The following is a 20,949-nucleotide window of genomic DNA, read 5'->3' on the forward strand; positions in this document are numbered from 1 at the left end:
TCATGGAAAACAAGGACATTTCTAAGTGACCTCAAATTTTTGAAAGGTAGTGTATATATAACTCCCAGTCATTTATTGAGTAAAACACCATCGTTTCTGCATCACTGTACCTTCTTCAGGCTTCTTTAGGATCAACATCTGACAGGGAGTTATATATATATATAGTGTATTTGTTTTTATAGCGTCTTTAGATCTTACCTCTTTCTACATTTCTGAAGGATATTTTAATCTCTGTCATATGAAACCGATCGCATTTTCAGTGCACTTTTGAGAAGGGTGTTTTCTTTTTAATTGCATTTTGGGATATTCACGCTTATAGCCTACTGCTGTGTGCACATTGCTGTGTTTATAATGTTAAGAAATTGCCTAATAGTTGATCAACATTTTAAGCTAAACGTTCTGATCTGTTGCATCAGCCTCATTGCTTTCAAAAGTTTTTTTGATGTACAGTGGTTGTATTAATTTGGGATCTATCATCCCACAACTGACCCAGAGTATGTTTGGAATATTTCTTGCACAGAAGAAGAAGCTGACCAATAGAATAGGTCAACTTTTGTACTATGGGGGATAGTAGATTGACATAGGAGGTGCTTTTGCTCTTCGTTACTCATCTTGTTGGCTAACGAAAAGAACATGTAGACAGTTCTTCTAATATCTTCAATATTCGATAACGATGTGCGCCATTGCATCCCTAATGTGTCCATCTTCACTTGAAGCCTACTTCAGAGCTGCGATGCCTTTGAGATGTACCCGATCAGGTGAGAGGCATTAGCTAATAAGAATTGAGATATCTGAGGGCGCCATGTGAGTTAGAAGTGCTTCAGAATAGGACACAGTGGCCACTTTGGCCCCATAGAAAACCTGTTTTAGAGGGCCTTACGGCCACTGGGCAAGTCGCCGGGAAAGTCGAGACCTGCCGGATTCTACAGGTACTCATTCTGTGGCTCTGTCTCAGATTGTCATTGTCCAGGTCGGAGGGAAGCCCTTCTCCTGCACCGCTCTGACCATCGACCAGTGGCTCTGGTGTGTGTTCATCGGAGTGGGAGAGCTGCTTTGGGGACAGGTAAGACACACAAACACTCACTCTCTCACACAGACACAGATGTAAAATCTCTTCAGCTCCTTGCTTGGGTGTGCGTGCGTAGCTGTGGTGCGCATTTGTATGTATGTGTGTGTGTGCGTGGCTGTGGTGTGTGTGTGTGTGTGCATGGGTGCGTGATGTGTGTGCGTGCATGGCTATGGTGTGTGTGTGCGTGTGTGATGCAGCTGGTACAGTAGGTGCCAGGGAACTGTTGCTACACTAAGACGGGTTCTGGAATACAAAGCAAGCATGTTCCATGGTTACCATCACAACAGTCACCGTGGTAATGAGCACTGGCGCACATAAAATCAGCACTGCCCACATTTACCCGCACCCCAGAGGACGAGAACCCAGCACGATACTCCCTCTACGACTACACACACAAACACACACACGTTCAAAGACCTATGCACATACACTTCTCTCTCTGCACACACACACACACACACACATACACACACAAAATCCTACACTTGCCTGCACACACTCACAGGCATACATACAGAGAAAGAGATCTCATATGGTGTATTGACAGGTAACATACCCTCAAAGATAATCTTCCCCACACAGCCAGTTGTCTGAGTTCAGGTAGGAGGTAGAGAGAGTAGAGAGCGAGACAGGTCATGAGCAGGTGAGCTCCCACCTTTTTTCAGCATGTTTAAAAAATAGATAGATTTAGAGTTAGACAAACTTGGATTTTTTTGGCAGGGACATACAGTGGGGCAAAAAAGTATTTAGTCAGCCACCAATTGTGCATGTTCTCCCACTTAAAAAGATGGGAGAGGCCTGTAATTTTCATCATAGGTACACTTAAACTATGACAGACAAAATGAGGAAAAAAATCCAGAAAATCACATTGTAGGATTTTTAATTAATTTATTTGCAAATTATGGAAAATAAGTATTTGGTCACCTACAAACAAGCATGATTTCTGGCTCTCACAGACCTGTAACTTCTTCTTTAAGAGGCTCCTTTGTCCTCCACTCGTTACCTGTATTAATGGCACCTGTTTGAACTTGTTATCAGTATAAACGACACCTGTCCACAACCTCAAACAGTCACACTCCAAACTCTACTATGGCCAAGACCAAAGAGCTATCAAAGGACACCAGAAACAAAATTGTAGACCTGCACCAGGCTGGGAAGACTGAATCTGCAATAGGTTAGCAGCTTGGTTTGAAGAAATCAACTGTGGGAGCAATTATTAGGAAATGGAAGACACACTGATAATCTTCCTCGATCTGGGGCTCCACGCAAGATCTCACCCCGTGGGGTCAAAATGATCACAAGAACAGTGAGTAAAAATCCCAGAACCACACGGGGGGACCTAGTGAATGACCTGCAGAGAGCTGGGACCAAAGTAACAAAGCCTACCATCAGTAACACACTACGCCGCCAGTGCGTATCCTGCAGTACCAGACGTGTCCCCCTGCTTAAGCCAGTGCATGTCCAGGCCGTTCTGAAGTTTGCTAAAGAGCATTTGGATGATCCAGAAGAAGATTGGGAGAATGTCATATGGTCAGATGAAACCAAAATATTACTTTTTGGTAAAAACTCAACTCGTCGTGTTTGGAGGACAAAGAATGCTGAGTTGCATCCAAAGAACACCATACCTACTGTGAAGCTTTGGGGTGGAAAAATCATGCTTTGGGGCTGTTTTTCTGCAAAGGGACCAGGACGACTGATCCATGTAAAGGAAACAATGAATGGGGCCATGTATCGTGAGATTTTGAGTGAAAACCTCCTTCCATCAGCAAGGTCATTGAAGATGAAACGTGGCTGGGTCTTTCAGCATGACAATGATTCCAAACACACCGCCCGGGCAACGAAGGAGTGGCTTCGTAAGAAGCATTTCAAGGTCCTGGAGTGGCCTAGCCAGTTTCCAGATCTCAGCCACATAGAACATCTTTGGAGGGAGTTGAAAATCCGTGTTGCCCAGCAACAGCCCCAAAACATCACTGCTCTAGAGGAGATCTGCATGGAGGAATGGGCCAAAATACCAGCAACAGTGTGTGAAAACCTTGTGAAGATTAACAGAAAACGTTTGACCTCTGTCATTGCCAACAAAGGATATATAACAAAGTATTGAGATAAACTTTTGTTATTGACCAAATACTTATTTTCCATAATTTGATAATTTCCTAATTTCATAATTTGCAAATAAATTAATTAAAAATCCTTCAATGTGATTTTCTGGATTTTTTTTCTCATTTTGTCTGTCATAGTTGAAGTGTACCTTTGATGAAAATTACAGGCCTCTCTGATCTTTTTAAGTGGGAGAACATGCGCAATTGGTGGCTGACTAAATACTTTTTTGACCCACTGTATACAGGATGCTATAGAACATAACCTTAACTCCAAATCAAAACTCCAAACCTACAACCTGATTTTGGACGGAATTACCCGGAAGTACCTGGAATGCTTCTTACACCCAATGATTATTATTCCCAAGATATACAGCAAATGCTTTGTCAAACAAACAGAAACCTGAAAACACCATCCAACCTGGAACTGAGCGAATAATGCTTAGTCTGAAGCTTTTTTTAACTTTCTAAAGCCAGAAGAAAAATACATTACAATTATAATACATTATAATACACAATGATATATTTGACTTGATAAGGCCTGAATGCTAAGACTACCAGGCTTGCTCGGACATGGAGATACAGCTTAAATTAGCACTGGCGTGTGAAACGAAAGGTGTCAAAGCCCTTGAGCCCAGCAATGGCAGGAGAGCCCCAACCAAGGCCTTAGAAGCACCCTCCTGCTGTTTAGAGGTAATTAAAATGCAGCACCCTCTGTATGTAAAGAATAATAAGACACGAAAAGAGTGAAAAATGAAGCTCCTTAAGGAAAATCAAGAGAGACTTTTTGTTGACTTTTATAAAAATGAGAACATAAGCAACCTTATCTTCCACACAGACCATCCCCTGGCACGACACAGTGCTATATTAACATACTGTTAAGAGGGGGGTGTTACCGATGGGTGGAAACTCAGGATACTAGACAACGAGGACTCTGAGTCAGCTAATATAAATCTCTATAAGTCTGGAACAGTATTGGTACAGAGCAACCCCAAACAGTTTCAGCTGGATTTTCACCTAATCAAAGAAATAGCTCAGCAGGAGAAGCTCTCCCTTGAGAAAGATACCCTCACCCCGAGCAGGTCAGACCAGACCTCTTCATTATATAACCCCACAGATGAGCAACCCCAAGCGGAAAGTCAAATTCCCAGCACAGAATACTACTCCCTCGTTGAAATGAGGGATAAATTCACTCAGCTGGACATAAGGCAGGTGGAGCTAGAACAGCAGGTGATTACACCCCAGTCAGCACAGACCCAGACAACAGTCCAGCACAACAACACCCCCTTAACTTCTTGGATATAGGGGGCGCTATTTTGGATGAAAAATGTTCCCGTTTTAAACAAGATATTTTGTCACGAAGAGATGCTCGACTATGCATATAATTGACAGCTTTGGAAAGAAAACCCTCTGACGTTTCCAAAACTGCAAAGATATTGTCTGTGAGTGCCACAGAACTGATGTTACAGAAAAAAACTGATAAAAATCCAATCAGGAAGTGCCGCTTTTCTTGAAATCGCCTCATGCCAATAACTCCTTATATGGCTGTGAAGGAGCTAGGGAGTCAGCTTACGTTTTCCACGTTTTCCCCAAGGTGTCTGCAGCATTGTGACGTATTTGTAGGCATATCATTGGAAGATTGACCATAAGAGACTACATCTACCAGGTGGTCGCTTGGTGTCCTCCGTCGCAATTATTGCGTAATCTCCAGCTGCAGTATTTTTCCGTTTGCTTCTGATGAGGAGCCAACTGCCACCACTGATAGATTATCGAATAGATATGTGAAAAACACCTTGAGGATTGATTCTAAACAACGTTTGCCATGTTTCTGTCGATATTATGGAGCTAATTTGGAAAAAAGTTTGGCGTTGTAAGCGACTGCATTTTCCGGTCTTTTTCTTAGCTAAACGTGATGAACAAAACGGAGCTATTTCGTCTACACAAATCATCTTTTTGGAATAAATGAACATTTGCTATCTAACTAAGAGTCTCGTCATTGAAAACATCCGAAGTTCTTCAAAGTTAAATTATTTTATTTGAATGCTTTTCTTGTTTTTGTGAAAATGTTGTCTGCTGAATGCTAGGCTTAATGCTATGCTAGGCTATCAATACTCTTACACAAATGCTTGTGCAGCTTTGGTTGAAAAGCATATTTTGAAAATCTGAGATGACAGTGTTGTTAACAAAAGGCTAAGCTTGTATTTGAATATATTTATTTAATTTCATTTGCGATTTTCATGAATAGCAAACGTTGCGTTATGGTAATGAGCTTGAGGCTATGATTACGCTCCCGGATACGGGATTGCTCGACGCTAGAGGTTAACTAGACCTGGAGAGCTGGAGAGAGACATATCTGCACTCTGGACTGAAGTGAGACAACATCTACCAGAGAAAGAGCAGGAGCAGAAGAAGAACAGAGCACTAGAGGAGAGGATCAGACTGCTGGTGAGGGGGATGTCGTGTGACAGAGAACAACCCATTAGAGAGGTGGCCACCCCTGCAGAAAAGCCAGCAGAACAGCCCACCTCAGCTCCTGACAAAAGTCTTGATACCATAGCAGAACAGTCCACCGCAGACCCTGACCATGTCGACAGCACAGCAGGACAGACAAATGAAGAACCCCAAGTCCAGGGGATCCTGCCACCCTGAGAGCCCTTCTGACAACCCCCCACACCCAATAAGGACATACACAAGACACAGATTGTACTCAAATGGAAAATGTATACATGAAAAAAAAACATTTTCCCAAACACAGAGTGTCTAAAATCTGGTGTTCAAACACCCAGCGTGCCCTAGACCAGCTGTCTGAGGACCAACTAGGGTCAACCAGCCTCATAATAATACACACAGGCACAAACAACCTGAGAACACAGCAGGAAATGGTGGCCACAGCACTCAAGGGAGTGATAGAAAAAGCTTCTTCTACTTCTCCAACGCACAAGTGGTTATCTCCACCTTCCTTGAAAATACTTCCACCCTGCTACCATACAGCAGGTAAACGCAAGTATTTCCCGTGACTGTGCCTCAAAACCAAATGTTTACCAGGTCCACCACTCCACCCTGGACTTGAACAGCCTTTATGACCATGTCCACCTATACAAGGCAGCAGTGCGCACCTTCACCCGGACCCTAAAGGACATCGCTCTCAAACGCAGCCCCAACACTTTACACAGGAGCAACAGATCAATAGACACCCCACCCAGACCAGCAAGTCACACATACGACCTGGCCATGAGCAGGAAAACAGGCCCAACCCGCACTCTTACACTAGCCCAAGCCAATGGCACTTTCCAGATTCTCAGCAGGCTCTGCTTACACTTACTGGCCTGAGGCCAAACTACACGACCAACAACATTGGACACTTTATGGAACACAAAGCCTTCACTATCTCTTATTGGAATATCCAAGGCCTGAAGTCATCTGCCTTTGGCCTAAAGAGCAGGAACCTGGACTTCACTAAAAAAAATCAGAAATATAGACAATGTCATCCTACTAGAAACATGGTATAGAGGAGACTGACCCACTGGTTGCCCTCTAGGGTACAGAGAGCTGGTAGTCCAATCCACCAAACTACCAGGTGTGAAACAGGGAGGGGACTCAGGGGGTATGCTAATTTGGTATAGAGCAGACTTAACTCACTCTATTAAAGTAAGTTTTGAGAATGACACAAATTTTAATTTTTACCAAGTCTGCTGCCTCAGTTTGTAGGATGGCAATTTGCATATACTCCAGAATGTTATGAAGAGTGATCAGAGGAATTGCAATTAATTGTGAAGTCCCTATTTGCCATGCAAATTAACTGAATCCCAAAAAACATTTCCACTGCATTTCAGCCCTGCCACAAAAGGACTAGCTGACATCATGTCAGTGATCCTCTTGTTAACACAGGTGTGAGTATTGACGAGGACAAGGCTTGAGATCACGCTGTCATGCTGATTGAGTTCGAATAACAGACTGGAAGCTTCAAAAGGAGGGTGGTGCTTGGAATCATTGTTCTTTCTCTGTCGTCCATGGTTACCTGCAAGGAAACATGTGCCATCTTCATTGCTTTGCACAAAAAGGGCTTCACAGGCAAGGATATTGCTGCCAGTAAGATTGCACCTAAATCAACCATTTATCGACTCAAGAACTTCAAGGAGAGCGGTTCAATTATTGTGAAGAAGGCTTCAGGGCGCCCAAGAAAGTCCAGCGAGCGCCAGGACCGTCTCCTAAAGTTGATTAAGCTGCGGGATCGGGGCACCACCAGTACAGAGCTTGCTCAGGACTGGCAGCAGGCAGGTGTGAGTGCATCTGCACGCACAGTGAGGCGAAGACTTTTGGAGGATGGCCTGGTGTCAAGGAGGGCAGCAAAAAAACATCAGGGATAGACTGATATTTTGCAAAAGGTACAGGACTGCTGAGGACTGGGGTAAAGTCATTTTCTCTGAATCCGCTTTCCGATTGTTTGGGGCATCCGGAAAAAAGCTTGTTCGGAGAAGACAAGGTGAGCGCTACCATCAGTCCTGTGTCATGCCAACAGTAAAGCATCCTGAGACCATTCATGTGTGGGGTTGCTTCTAAGCCAAGGGAGTGGATTCACTCACAATTTTGCCTAAGAACACAGCCATGAATAAAGAATGGTACCAACACATCCTCCGAGAGCAACTTCTCCCAACCATCCAGGAACAGTTTGGTGACGAACAATGCCTTTTCCAGCATGATGGAGCACCTTGCCATAAGGCAAAAGTGATAACTAAGTGGCTTGGGGAACAAAACATCAATATTTTGGGTCCATGGCCAGGAAACTCCCCAGACCTTAATCCCATTGAGAACTTGTGGTCAATCCTCAAGAGGCGGCTGGACAAACAAAAACCCACAAATTCTGACAAACTCCAAGCATTGATTATGCAAGAATGGGCTGCCATCATGTGGATGTGGCCCAGAAGTTAATTGACAGCATGCCAGGGTGGATTGCACAGGTCTTGAAAAAGAAGGGTCAACACTGCAAATATTGACTCTTTGCATCAACTTCATGTAATTGTCAATAATAGCCTTTGACAGTTATGAAATACTTGTAATTATACTTCAGTATTCCATAGTAACATCTGACACAAATATCTAAAGACACTGAGGCAGCAGACTTTGTGAAAATGTATATTTGTGTCATTCTCAAAACATTTGGCCACGAATGTCTACTAGAATCCCCATACTTTAATGAAGACAGCTTCTCCATCCTGGAGGGGGACATTAATAATTTCCAGTGCCGGGGACATGTACTAGTTTGTGGCAACCTAAATGCCAAAACCGTACAAGAACCTGACACCCTCAGCACACAGGGGGACAAACACGTGCCTGGAGATGACAGCATTCCCTCTCCCATGTGCTCTCCTAGGCACAACTATGACCACAAAAACAACTCCTGCAGCTCTGTCGCACGCTGGGTATGTACATAGTCAATGGTAGGCTTTGAGGGGACTCCTATGGTAGGTACACCTATAGCTCATCTCTTGGCAGTAGTACTGTAGACTACTTTATCACTGACCTCATCCCAGAGTCTCTCAGAGCATTCACAGTCAGCCCACTGACACCCCTATCAGATCAGAGCAGAATCACAGTCTCCTTGAACAGAACAATACTCAATCATGAGGCATCATAGCCAAAGGAACTGAGTAATATTAAGAAATGCTATAGATGGAAGGACTGTAGTGTGGAAACCTACCAAAAAACAATTAGGCAACATCAAATTCAATCTCCTTTAGACAACTTCTAGGGACTAAACGTTCCACTGTAATAGTGAAGGTGTAAACTTGGCAGTAGAAAATCTAAACAGTATATTTGACCTCTCCGCTTCCCTATCAAATCTAAACATTTCAAACAGAAAACCAAAGAAAATTATCAACAATGACAAATGGTTTGATGAAGAATGCAAAACCCTAAAAATCGAAATTGAGAAACCTGTCCAACCAAAAACATAAAACCTGAGTCTACGCCTTCACTATGGTGAATCACTAAAACAATACAGAAATACACTACGGAAAAAGAAGGAACAGCACATCAGAAATCGGCTCAATGTAATTGAAGAATCCATAGACCATAACCACTTCTGGGAAATTTGGAAAACACTAAACAAACAACAACAACAAGAGTTATCTGTCCAAAATGGAGATGTATGTGTAAACCACTTCTCCAATCCTTTTGGCTCTATAACATCGAACAAACAGCAAAAACAAATACATGATCAAATACAAATCTTAGAATCAACTATTAAAGACTACCAGAACCCACTGGATTCTCCAATTACCTTGAATGAACTACAGGACAAAATAAAAACTCTCCAACCCAAAAAGGCCTGTGGTGTTGATGGTATCCTCAATTAAATTATAAAATATACAGACAACACGTTCCAAATGGCTATACTTAAATTCTTTAACATCATCCTTAGCTCTGGCATCTTCCCCAATATTTGGAACCAAGGACTGATCACCCCAATCCACAAAAGTGGAGACAAATTTTACCCCAATAACTACTGTGGGATATGCGTCAACAGCAACCTTGGGAAAAGCCTCTTCATTATCATTAACAGCAGACTTGTACATTTCCTCAGTGAAAACAATATACTGAATAAATGTCCAATTGGCTTTTTACCAAATTATCATGTGACAGACCACGTATTCACCCTGCACACACTAAATGAAAAAAAAAAAAAAAAAAAAACTAAACAAAGGCAATGTCTTCTCATGCTTTGTTGATTTCAAAAAAGCCTTTGACTCAATTTGGCATGAGTGTCTGCTATTCAAGTTGATGGAATAGTGTCGGGGGAAAAACATACGACATTATGAAATCCATGTACACAAACAACAAGTTTGCAGTTAAAATTGGCAAAAAACACATTTCTTTCCACAGGGCTGTGGGGTGAGACAGGGTTGCAGCTTGAGCCCTACCCTCTTCAACATATGTATCAACAAATTTGGAGGGCACTAGAACAGTCTGCAGCACCTGGGTCCACCCTACTAGAATCTAAAAGTCAAATGTCTACTGTTTGCTGATGATCTGGTACTTCTGTCACCAACCAAGGAGGGCCTACAGCAGCATCTAGATCTTCTGCACAGATTCTGCCAGAACTGGGCCCTGACAGTAAATCTCAGTAAGATCAAAATAATGGTGTTCCAAAAAAGGTCCAGTCTCCAGGACCACAAATACAAATTCCATCTAGACACATTTGCCCTAGAGCACACAAAAAATTATACATACCTTGGCCTAAACATCAGTGCCACAGGTAACTTCCACAAAGCTGTGAACGATCTGAGAGACAAGGCAAGAAGGGCCTTCGATGCCACCAAAAGGAACATACATTTCAACATACCAATTAGGATCTGTCTAAAATATACTTGAATCAGTTATAGAACCCATTGCCCTTTATGGTTGTGAGGTCTGGGGTCCACTCGTCAACCAAGAATTCACAAAATGGGACAAACACCAAATTGAGACTGTATTCAGAATTCTGCAAAATTATCCTTTGTGTACAACGTAAAACACCAAATAATGCATGCAGAGCAGAATTAGGCCGATTCCTGCTAATTATCAAAATCCAAAAAACACCCATTAAATTCTACAACCACCTAAAAGGAAGCGATTCCCAAACTTTCCATAACAAAGCCATCACCTACAGAGAGATGAACCTGGAGAAGATTCCCTTAAGCAAGCTTGTCCTGTAGCTCTGCTCACAAGCACAAGCCGACCCAACAGTGCCCCAGGACAGCAACACAATTAGACCCAATCAAATCATGAGAAAACAAAAAGATAATTACTTGACACATTGGACAGAATTCACAAAAAAATAAAGCAAACTAGACTGCCAACCAAGAATGGCCCTAAACAGAGAGTACACCGTGACAGAATACCTGACCACCGTGACTGACCCAAACTTAAGGAAAGCTTTGACTATGTACAGACTCAGTGAGCATAGCCTTGCTATTGAGAAAGGCCACTGTAGGCAGACCTGGCTCTCAAGAGAAGACAGGCTATGTGCACACTGCCCACAAAATGAGGTGGAAACTGAGCTGCACTTCCTAACCTCCTGCCAAATGTATTACCATATTAGAGGCACATATTTCCCTCAGATTACACAGATCCACAAAGAATTCGAAAACAAACCCGATTTTGATAAACTCCCATATCTACTGGGTGAAATACCACAGTGTGCCAGCACAGCAGCAAGATTTGTGACCTGTTGCCACAAGAAAAGGGCAACCTGTGAAGAACAAACACCACTGTAAATACAACCCATATTTATGTTTATTTATTTAACCATTTGCACATTGTTACAATACTGTATGTATACATAATATAACATTTTAAATGTTTTTATTCCTTTGGAACTTCTAGGAGTGAAATGTTTACTATTCATTTTTTAAATTGTATTTCACTTTTGTTTATTATCTACCTCACTGGCATTGGCAATGTTAACATAAACTCAGCAACAACAACAACAAATGTCCTCTCACTGTCAACTGCGTTTATTTTCAGCAAACTTAACATGTGTAAATATTTGTATGAACATAGCAAGATTCAACAACTGAGACATAAACTGAACAGGTTCCACAGACATGTGACTAACAGAAATGAAATAATCTCTCCCTGAACAAAGGGGAGATCAAAATCAAAAGTAACAATCAGTATCTGGTGTGGCCACCAGCTGCATTAAGTACTGCAGTGCATCTCCTCCTCATGGACTGCACCAGATTTTCCAGTTCTTGCTGTTAGATGTTACCTAACTCTTCCAACAAGGCACCTGCAAGTTCCCAGACATTTCTGGAGGGAATGGCCCTAGCCCTCACCCTCTGATCCAACAGGTCCCAGACGTGCTCAATGGGATTGAGATCCGGGCTCTTCGCTGGCCATGGCAAAACACTGACATTCCTGTCTTGCATGAAATCACTCACAGAATGAACAATATGGCTGGTGGCATTGTCATGCTGGAGGGTCATGTCAGGATGAGCCTGCAAGAAGGGTACCATGTGAGGGAGGAGATTGCCTGCAATGACAACAAGCTCAGTCCGATGATGCTGTGACACACCGCCCCAGACCATGACGGACCCTCCACCTCCAAATGTATCCCGCTCCAGAGTACAGGCCGCTAATGCTAATTCCTTTGGCTATAAACGCAAATCTGATCATGATCCCCGGTGAGACAAAATCACGACTTGTCAGTGAAGAGCACTTTTTGCCAGTTCTGTCTGGTCCAGCAACGGTGGGTTTGTGCCCATAGGCGATGTTGTTGCCAGTAATGTCTGGTGAGGACCTACCTTGCAACAGGCCTACAAGCCCTCAGTCCAGCCTCTTTCAGCCTTTTGCGGACAGTCTGAGCATTGATGGAGGGATTGTGCATTCCTGGTGTAACTCGGGCAGTTGTTGTTGCCATCCTGTACCTGTGCCGCAGGTGTGATGTTCGGATGTACCGATCCTGTGCAGGTGTTACACGTAGTCTGCCACTGCGAGGACGATCAACTGCCCGTTCTGTCTCCCTATAGTTCTGTCTTAGGCATTTCACAATATGGACATTGCAATTTACTGCTCTGGCCTCATGCCTCCTTGCAGCATGCCTAAGGCACGTTCACGCAGATGAGCAGAGACCCTGGGCGTCTTTCTTTTGGTGTTTTTCAGAGTCAGTAGAAAGGTCTCTTTAGTGTCCTACGTTTTCATAACTGTGTCTTAACAACCGTTGCACAGGTGCATGTTTATTAATTGTCTATGGTTCATTAAACCAGCATGGGAAACAGTGTTTAAACTCTTTATAATGAAGATCTGTGAAGTTATTTGGATTTTTCACAAATTATATTTGAAAGACATGGTCCTGAAAAAGGGACATTTCTTTTTTTGCTGATTTTGTTTCCCATGCGAATAAAGCCCCTTGAATTGAATTGAATTGATAGAGATCTCTATAAACCAGGTAGAACAAGCTACTGTCAGTCTCCCTGTATCAACCTATAACATTACATCTAGGATGATGGCCTCCAGTGAGTGTGTGTGCGGTTGTGTGTGTGGGTGTCTTTGACAGCATAACCATTCAGAGGTGACTAAATTAATTTGAGTCATCATGACTTGTTACATAAGTGTCCCATGTGTGAAATGCAGATGAGAACATAACACACACACATCAGTATCTATACCTCCACCCCAAGGAATAGTGCAGCAAGGGAGTTTACCATCCTTCTCCCGACAACACAGTTTGTTTTATCCAATGCACTATATAGGGCATAGGGTGATATTTGGGCTTCAGCCTCAGTCTGTTGGGTTTAGTGCTGGGGCATGCTGGTTAGGCAACTGTCTGCTTAGCCAATCCAGGTCTTCGTAACAGTCACATGAGGAAAAACTGGCAAACAGAATTAAGAACTATTAAATGGAAATAGTCCTCAAATCAATTAAAATTGAATTTGTCAAATGTGCCAAATACCGTGAAATGCTTACTTACAAGTTGCAATTTTGCAATTTCCATACCAGGTGATGAAGCAACCGGTCAGGATGCCCTCGATGGTGCAGCTGTATATCTTTTTGAGGATCTGGGGACCCATGCCAAATCTCTTCAGGAGGGGGGCATTGTCATGCCCTCTTCACAACTTTCTTGGTGTGTTTGGACCATGATAGTTTGTTGGTGATGTGGACACCAAGGAACTGGAAACTCTTAAATCGCTCCACTACAGCCCCGTCGATGTGAATGGGGGTGTGTTCGGACCTCCTTTTTCTGTAGTCCACGATCATCTCCTTTGTCTTGCTCATGTTGAGGAAGAGACACTGCCAGGTCTCTGACCTCCTCCCTATAGGCTGTCTCATCATTGTCGGTGACCAGGCCTACCACCGTTGTGTCGTCAGCAAACTTAATGAAGGTGTTGGAGTCATGCTTGACCACGCAGTCACGGGGGAACAGGGAGTACGGGAGGGGACTAAGCATGCTCGCCTGAGGGGCCCCCTTATTGAGGATCAGCATGGCAGATGAGTTGTTGCCTACCCTTACCACCTGCGGCGGCCTGCCACTAAGTCCAGGATTTAGGCAGGTTACCTTTGCTTCCTTGGGCACAGGGACTATGGTGGTCTGCTTGAAACATGTAGGTATTAAAGACTCGGTCAGGGATAAAATGTCAGTGAAGGCACTTGCCAGTTGATCCACGCATGCTCTGAGTACACATCCTGGTAATCCGTTTGGCCCTACGGCCTTGTGAATGTTGACCTGTTTTAAAGATCTTGCTCACATTGGCTATGGAGAGCGTGATAACAGCTGGTGCTCTCATGCATGCTTCAGTGTTGCTTGCCTTAAAACAAGCTTAAAATGCATTTAGCCCATCTGGTAGGCTCGGGTCACTGGGTAGCTCGCGACTGGGTTTGTAGTCCGTAATACTTTGCAAGCCCTGCCACATCCGACAAGCGTCAGAGCCGGTGGAGTAGGATTCACCCTTAGTCCTGTATTGACACTTTGCCTGTTTGATTGTTCCTCTGAGGGCATAGCAAGATTTCTTCTAAGCATTCAGATGAGTGTGCCACTCCTTGAAAGCGGCAGCTCTAGCATTTAACTCAATGCGGATTTTGGCTGTAATCCATGGCTTCTGGTTGGGATTTGTACGTACGGTCACTGTGGGGACGACGTCGTCAATGCACTTATTGATGAAGCTGGTGACAGAGGTGGTATACTCCTCAATGCCATTGGATGAATCCCGGAACATTTCTCAGTCTGTGCTAGAAAAACAGTCCTGTCACGTAGCATCCAAGTCATCTGACCACTTCCGTATTGAGCTAGTCACTGGTACTTCCTGCTTCAGTTTTTGCTTGTAAGCAGGAATCAGGAGGATATAGGGCAAGGGAGAGCTATGTACACGTCTCTGTCTGTGGAGTAAAGGTGGTCTAGAGGTTTTTTTCCCTCTGGTTGCACATGTGACAGCACCACTTCTGGATGAGCATTTTCTTGTTTGCTTATGACCTTATACAGCTCGTTGAGTGAGTTCTTAGTGCCAGCATCGGTTTGTGGTGGTAAATAGACGGCTACGAAAAATATTGCTGAAAACTCTCTTGGTAGATAGTGTGGTCTACAGCTTATCATGAGGTACTCTACCTCAGGCAAGCAATACCTTGAGACTACCTTAATATTAGACAGCTGTTATTGATAAATAACGTGTGTGTATCTCCAACACCATAGGATTACAGTCATTTAATAGGATCTCTGTGTTCAACCCTGACTTTAGTCTGGGCCTGAGAAATGACCTTGCATTAACTTCAGATCCTGAAGGGAATTGATAAGGCAAACTAATCACTGGGCCAACTAGAGGGCATGGACTGAATTAACTCATTTCAATCCATGAATTGAATTATGAATTAGTGAACTGATTATAGGTTCAAATGAAGAGTTATTAATGCCTGCCAAGAAATATGATATGAGAAATAAAACACTGGCACTTTTACATATAGATCAGACGAGGTGTTAATTTCAGGTCAGAGCTCTTTAAAATAGTATACTGCAGAGCTGTGTGTGTGTGTGTGTGTGTGTGTGTGTGTGTGTGTGTGTGTGTGCGCTTGCTTGTGTGTATGGGAGTTTTTGAAAGCATAATATTTCAGAGGTGAGTAAGTTAATTAGTAGTATTGTTTTATTTGGTTCCCCATTAGCTACTGCTAAAGCATTACATAGGTGTACCGTGTTCGAAATGCAGACGAGAACCTAACATGCACACAGCACCACATTACCATAGTATCTATACGTCCACCCTGAGGAAAGGTACAGCAAGAAAGTTTGCCATCATTTTATTGACACCTCAATTTATTTCAGGTTGCATCCCAAATGGCACCCTGTTCCCTCTCTATGTGGTGCACTATATAGGGAATAGTGTGACATTTGGTATGTAACCTCAGTTCGTTGGGTTCAGTGTTGGAGCATTCTGGTTTGTCAACTCTCTGCTCAGCCAATCCAGGCCTTAGAAACATTCACATGAGGAAAAACTGGCCCCCACATAATTAAATAGAACCATTCAATAGTCATGAATATGTATCTCTATTCAACACCATAGAATTATAGTCATTTGATAAGATCTCTGCATTCACTTCAGATCCTGAAGAGAATTGATAAGGTGAACTAATCACTGATAGAACTACAGGGCGTGGACTGGATTAATTCATTTCAAACCATGAATGTAATTGAATTATGAGTTAGTGAACCTATATAAGTTCACATGAAGAGTTATTAATGCCTGTAATAGCCTGCCAAGAAATATGATGTGAGAAAAAACCACTGGTGCTTTTACATATATATCAGATGAGGTGTTCATTTCAGGTCAGAGCTCTATAATAGTGTACTGCAGACATAGAATTATGAATACTAGAATGGACATAAACCTTCTTATGATGGTATAAAAGGTCCTCCCTATTCTACTGGCATTGTTTGTCTATGGAGATTGCATGGCTGTGTGCTTAATTTTATACAACAGGTGTGGCTGAAATAGCCAAATCCACTAACCTTTATATGTGGATACCCCTTCAAATTATTGAATTCGGCTAGTTCAGCCACAGAACCCTGACCTCATGATTTTATAATGAGATGTTCGACAAGAAGTGTCTACATACTTTTGGTCATATAGTGTTTGTGTGTAATATATATTATTGAAGTCGGAAGTTTACATACACCTTAGGCAAATGCATTTAAACTCATTTTTTACCATTCCTGACATTTAATCGTGGTAAAAATTCCCCGTTTTAGGTCAGTTAGGATCACCACTTTATTTTAAGAATGTGAAATGTCAGAATAATTGCAGAGAGAATGATTTATTTCAGCTTTTATTTCTTTCATCACATTCCCAGCGGGTCAGAAGTTTACATACACTCAATTAGTATTTGTTAGCATTGCCTTTTAAATTGTTTAACTTGGGTCAAACGTGTTCGGGTAGCCTTCCACAAGCTTCCCACAATAAATTGGGTGAATTTTGGCCCATTCCTCCTGACAGAGCTGGTGTAACTGAGTCAGGTTTGTAGGCCTCCTTATTCGCACACGCTTTTTCAGTTCTGCCCAGAAATGTTATATATATATATATATATACATATGTATATATATATATATATATATATATATATATTCAGCCACAGAACCCTGACCTCATGATTACTAAACACACAGTGGAAGTCGGAAGTTTACATACACTTAGGTTGGAGTCATTAAAACTTGTTTTTCAACCACTCCACAAAAATGAAAAAAATATATAGAAAGCTCCTCATGGTGTCTCTCTCTCCTCCAGCTGATCTCAGCCATCCCCACCCACCACCTGAAGTTCCTAAAGGAGGCTGGCCACGGAACCCATAAGGAGGATGTCCCCGAAAACGAGATGAACGAGGGGGACGATGAGATCGATCACGCTGAGATGGAGCTCCGTAGGGGTCAGGTCCTCTGGTTCAGGGGCCTCAACCGCATCCAGACTCAGGTATGCACCGGGGGGTCCTCAAATACCATTACCTGCTCTCGCCTTAGCAGGTTCCCCCATCTCTCCCTCTATCTTCCTCGCTTTCTTCCAGTCCTGTCCAGGGGTTTCACAGGTATACTGTAGGAGGAGAAGAGCATCTAAATGGTGTTGAGAGCATTGGGTACTCCTCTCCCTTTCTCTATCCCTCCCTCCCTCTCCCCCATCTCCCCATCCATCCCTTCCTCCCTCTCCCCAGGCTTTTCAGAAAAAAGAAGTAAATAGGGGAGAAGACCTACAGAAGGTCTTCAAGACCATAAGAGCAGAGATACCCCCTCTTGAGGAGTGGTCTGTTCTCTAGGTGTAGTGGTCCTTTCAAATGGAAGAAGAGGACCTCTTTCTTTTACCATGACTGTTTTGATAACTGTTACTGGGCTTTTATTGGTATATATGTGTGTTATGTTTATACCACAGCATTGTTGGTTAGTCGTTTCTGATTGGCTGGGAGGGCATTCTAGAATAGACATTAAAACCAGATAACAGGACAGTTGGAAAATATATTGGGTTAATTGGAAAAGATACCGAGACACCTTGAAATCGTGACGCAGTATCCGCCTACACATGCAGACCGTTCTTGCTACAGAAAGTTACAGAAAGCTAAACCAACAACCACACAAACTGGCATTGGATACATTGTAAACACAAGTCCAATGACGAAAAAAATGTAGCTAGCTAGCGTTGATTTGTTTTTGCAGAGACATCTTTTTTTTGGGAGCATCTGATGATCTAACGTGGTGAGTGATGAACATGGTTTTCTCTGGTCCCCTCTGCCACTAAAGCTGTAAAATCCTCCCACATGTTTTTAGTTTCTCCAGCTGTTTTCAGCAACTGATGTTTTAGAATTTGGTTGTCATATTGGAAGGTTTGCTAACAACAAACTATTTAGATATCTTATACCCTAGTGTTTTATATGCAATGTGATCTCCTTGCAATTAACAGTCCGTGTTGATGAGTGTCCTGATGAGAAGGCAAACTGTTCTAGCTATGCCAGGAAAAATCGGCCATTATCAGCTCATTGTTGGATTGGATCTTTCGAAATGGCAATAGAAATCAGCTATTTTGCTGTTAATCTGGCTGCAGAGGTTGTGCCTGTGTTATCCGTAGCTAGCTGGCTAGCTAGCAAGCAAGGGATAAGAACATTGCCAGCAGGCATGGCAACAGAACATAAAGAACGAATGACTAGGTTGTGTCCGTAAATATCAAACTAATCGAACAAACAACTGGGTCACGTCTAGCAATTCCATATTAATGCCCATGATTTGTATGCGTGAGTGTGTGTCTATTTTGTGTGCGTGTATATATACAGTACCAGTCAAAAGTCTGGACACCTCTGGACATACTAGTAGTGAAATCATTTAAATAAAGAAAAACCCTTGAATGAGTAACGTAAACTCACCCCATTCCGTACAAATGTGCGCAACCGCAACATTCAAACGAGGCTACAAAGAAAACTAATGGGACTATGTTGACGTCAATCGGGGGTGTGAACTAGGTTTCTATTCAAGCGTTGATCGACATGGTAATGGCTCTATGGTATTGGAGAAAAGTTTTAAAAAACGGACCCTCAGTTACATCGGGATGTGTCATGTCCTAACGTTCAGCACTCATAAAGCAACTATTTCTGTCTTACAATCTCTCTCCACCAGGTGTAGCACTACTCTCATCCTTTAAAAACAAGAAATGGACAGTGACGGGGGTAAGGGGGGATACCTAGTCATTTTTTTTCATCATTGCATGCGATCATCATTCTCAAAGCCGCTGTTTATTTCTAAGATCACTTTAGCACCACCCTAAAAACCCGATTCAAATTTGACACAAACCTTCAAATAGGTATGTAATGACACATTATATAAACTCTTTATAGTGTTTTATTTACATTTTAGAGGCGATAAGGTGATAAGTTGGACAGATTGAGTGAAAAAAAGCTATTTTCCCACACGACATCTCTCCGTCTCACAATCACGTATTAGTTTCACTTCCCCACCCGCCATTTTTAAAAAGACCCGACGGGGCTCATAGCCTGCTTGAATTATGCAGAAACAGGCAGCGTTTAATGTAATTGATTCTGTTGGAAAGGGGAGAAATTGTGCTTTACAATGGTATTGACATTACAATTGATCTGGGAGTATTATGTTTTTGGGGCGCTAAAATAAGGGCAATTGTACGGACCAAGTCGATATAAGAGTTTACGTGAGTTTACGTTAGGTGTCCAAACTTTTGATTGGTACTGTATGTATTTTTTAGAAGATCTTACATGGTGCTGGTCTTATGTGGTTGTTTCAGACTACCTGTTTGAATGCAGTCATTCTAAGTCTCTCTGAGACTTAAGAGTTTACAGTTTTCCCTAAATGATGGGAACGTAAATGTCCCTGCTGCTGTCTCCTGTGAAGACAGACATGTGGGTGTTGTTGTCTGAGGGAAATGCGGCCTCATGACAACCTGACAATGGGACTATGACACACGGTCTGATGGATCTGGTTTGATTTCCTGTCAGTGTCACCTCTGCTCGGTCTCTTCTGTCTGTAACATGTCACCACCTACGGGATACAGTAATTATATATCAGTAAATCCTACAATAGTGGGTTGGGAGTCAGGATCCAGATAATATATCAGAGATAGATGAGAAACCAGGAGCCGTATGAATCAAACATTGCCGGGTAGGAGTGCTGGTCTAGGATCAGTTCTGCCTTTTTGATCACAATTAATACGTTCATACGGATAGAGGGGAGCTCATCCTAGATCAGCGCTCGTACTCTGAGATGCTTTGTCAGTATGGGCCCTGGGATGTAAGCTGCTGATTGTCAGTAGCTCTGGGTCCTACTGGGGGAGTGGAAATACTGCCTGGTCGCTTATAAACTCTGACACACTGGAAGCTGGCCTGGGGACAGAGAGGCACTACCCACCAACACAGCTAGACACATCTCTATATAATCTAATGGAGAGAGTTGTAATGGATGACTTTCAGTCTCGCTCTCTTTCTTTCTTTCTTCCTCCCCTCCAGAGACTAATTAAATAGAGCTTTTCACCAGGTCTCCAAATGTTTTATGTAGTGGGACACACACACCCGTCAACTCCTGGGGGTCTCCACAGGGTGTCCTTCTCTGCGGTTGCATACGAAGGAGAATTTTGGGCTGTTCCCGGTTTTAAAATACCTCCTCTCGCTCTATGTTTTTTAGAATGGCCCATTCTCCCCGACAATGGGTGACGCATCAGCCAGATTGGGTCCTTTCTGCTGAGAGACAGATGTACCATGTGTGTGTGTGGGGGTGGGTGGGCAGAATTCTTAGGCCGTGGTGCTACAATAAAGTGGGATTAAAGAGAC

At 42.9% G+C, this 20,949-nt stretch overlaps 1 protein-coding gene across 7 annotated transcripts in view; it reads left to right on the forward strand.

The window, feature by feature from the left end:
* LOC112254856 (plasma membrane calcium-transporting ATPase 1) overlaps positions 1 to 20,949 on the forward strand; it is a 176,601-nt gene that overhangs the window by 121,129 nt on the left and 34,523 nt on the right. For all 7 annotated transcript variants that reach the window (XR_006083793.1, XM_042324651.1, XM_042324649.1 and 4 more), the window contains 2 exons: positions 956 to 1,063; positions 17,409 to 17,591. Coding sequence is in view for 6 of the 7 variants with exons in the window: in XM_042324651.1 (XP_042180585.1) it covers positions 956 to 1,063; positions 17,409 to 17,591 (291 nt within the window). In the remaining variant the exon portion in view is untranslated. The remainder of the gene's footprint in view (positions 1 to 955; positions 1,064 to 17,408; positions 17,592 to 20,949) is intronic.

Source organism: Oncorhynchus tshawytscha, linkage group LG07, assembly GCF_018296145.1.
Source record: "Oncorhynchus tshawytscha isolate Ot180627B linkage group LG07, Otsh_v2.0, whole genome shotgun sequence".
Taxonomy (NCBI): Eukaryota; Metazoa; Chordata; class Actinopteri; order Salmoniformes; family Salmonidae; genus Oncorhynchus; species Oncorhynchus tshawytscha.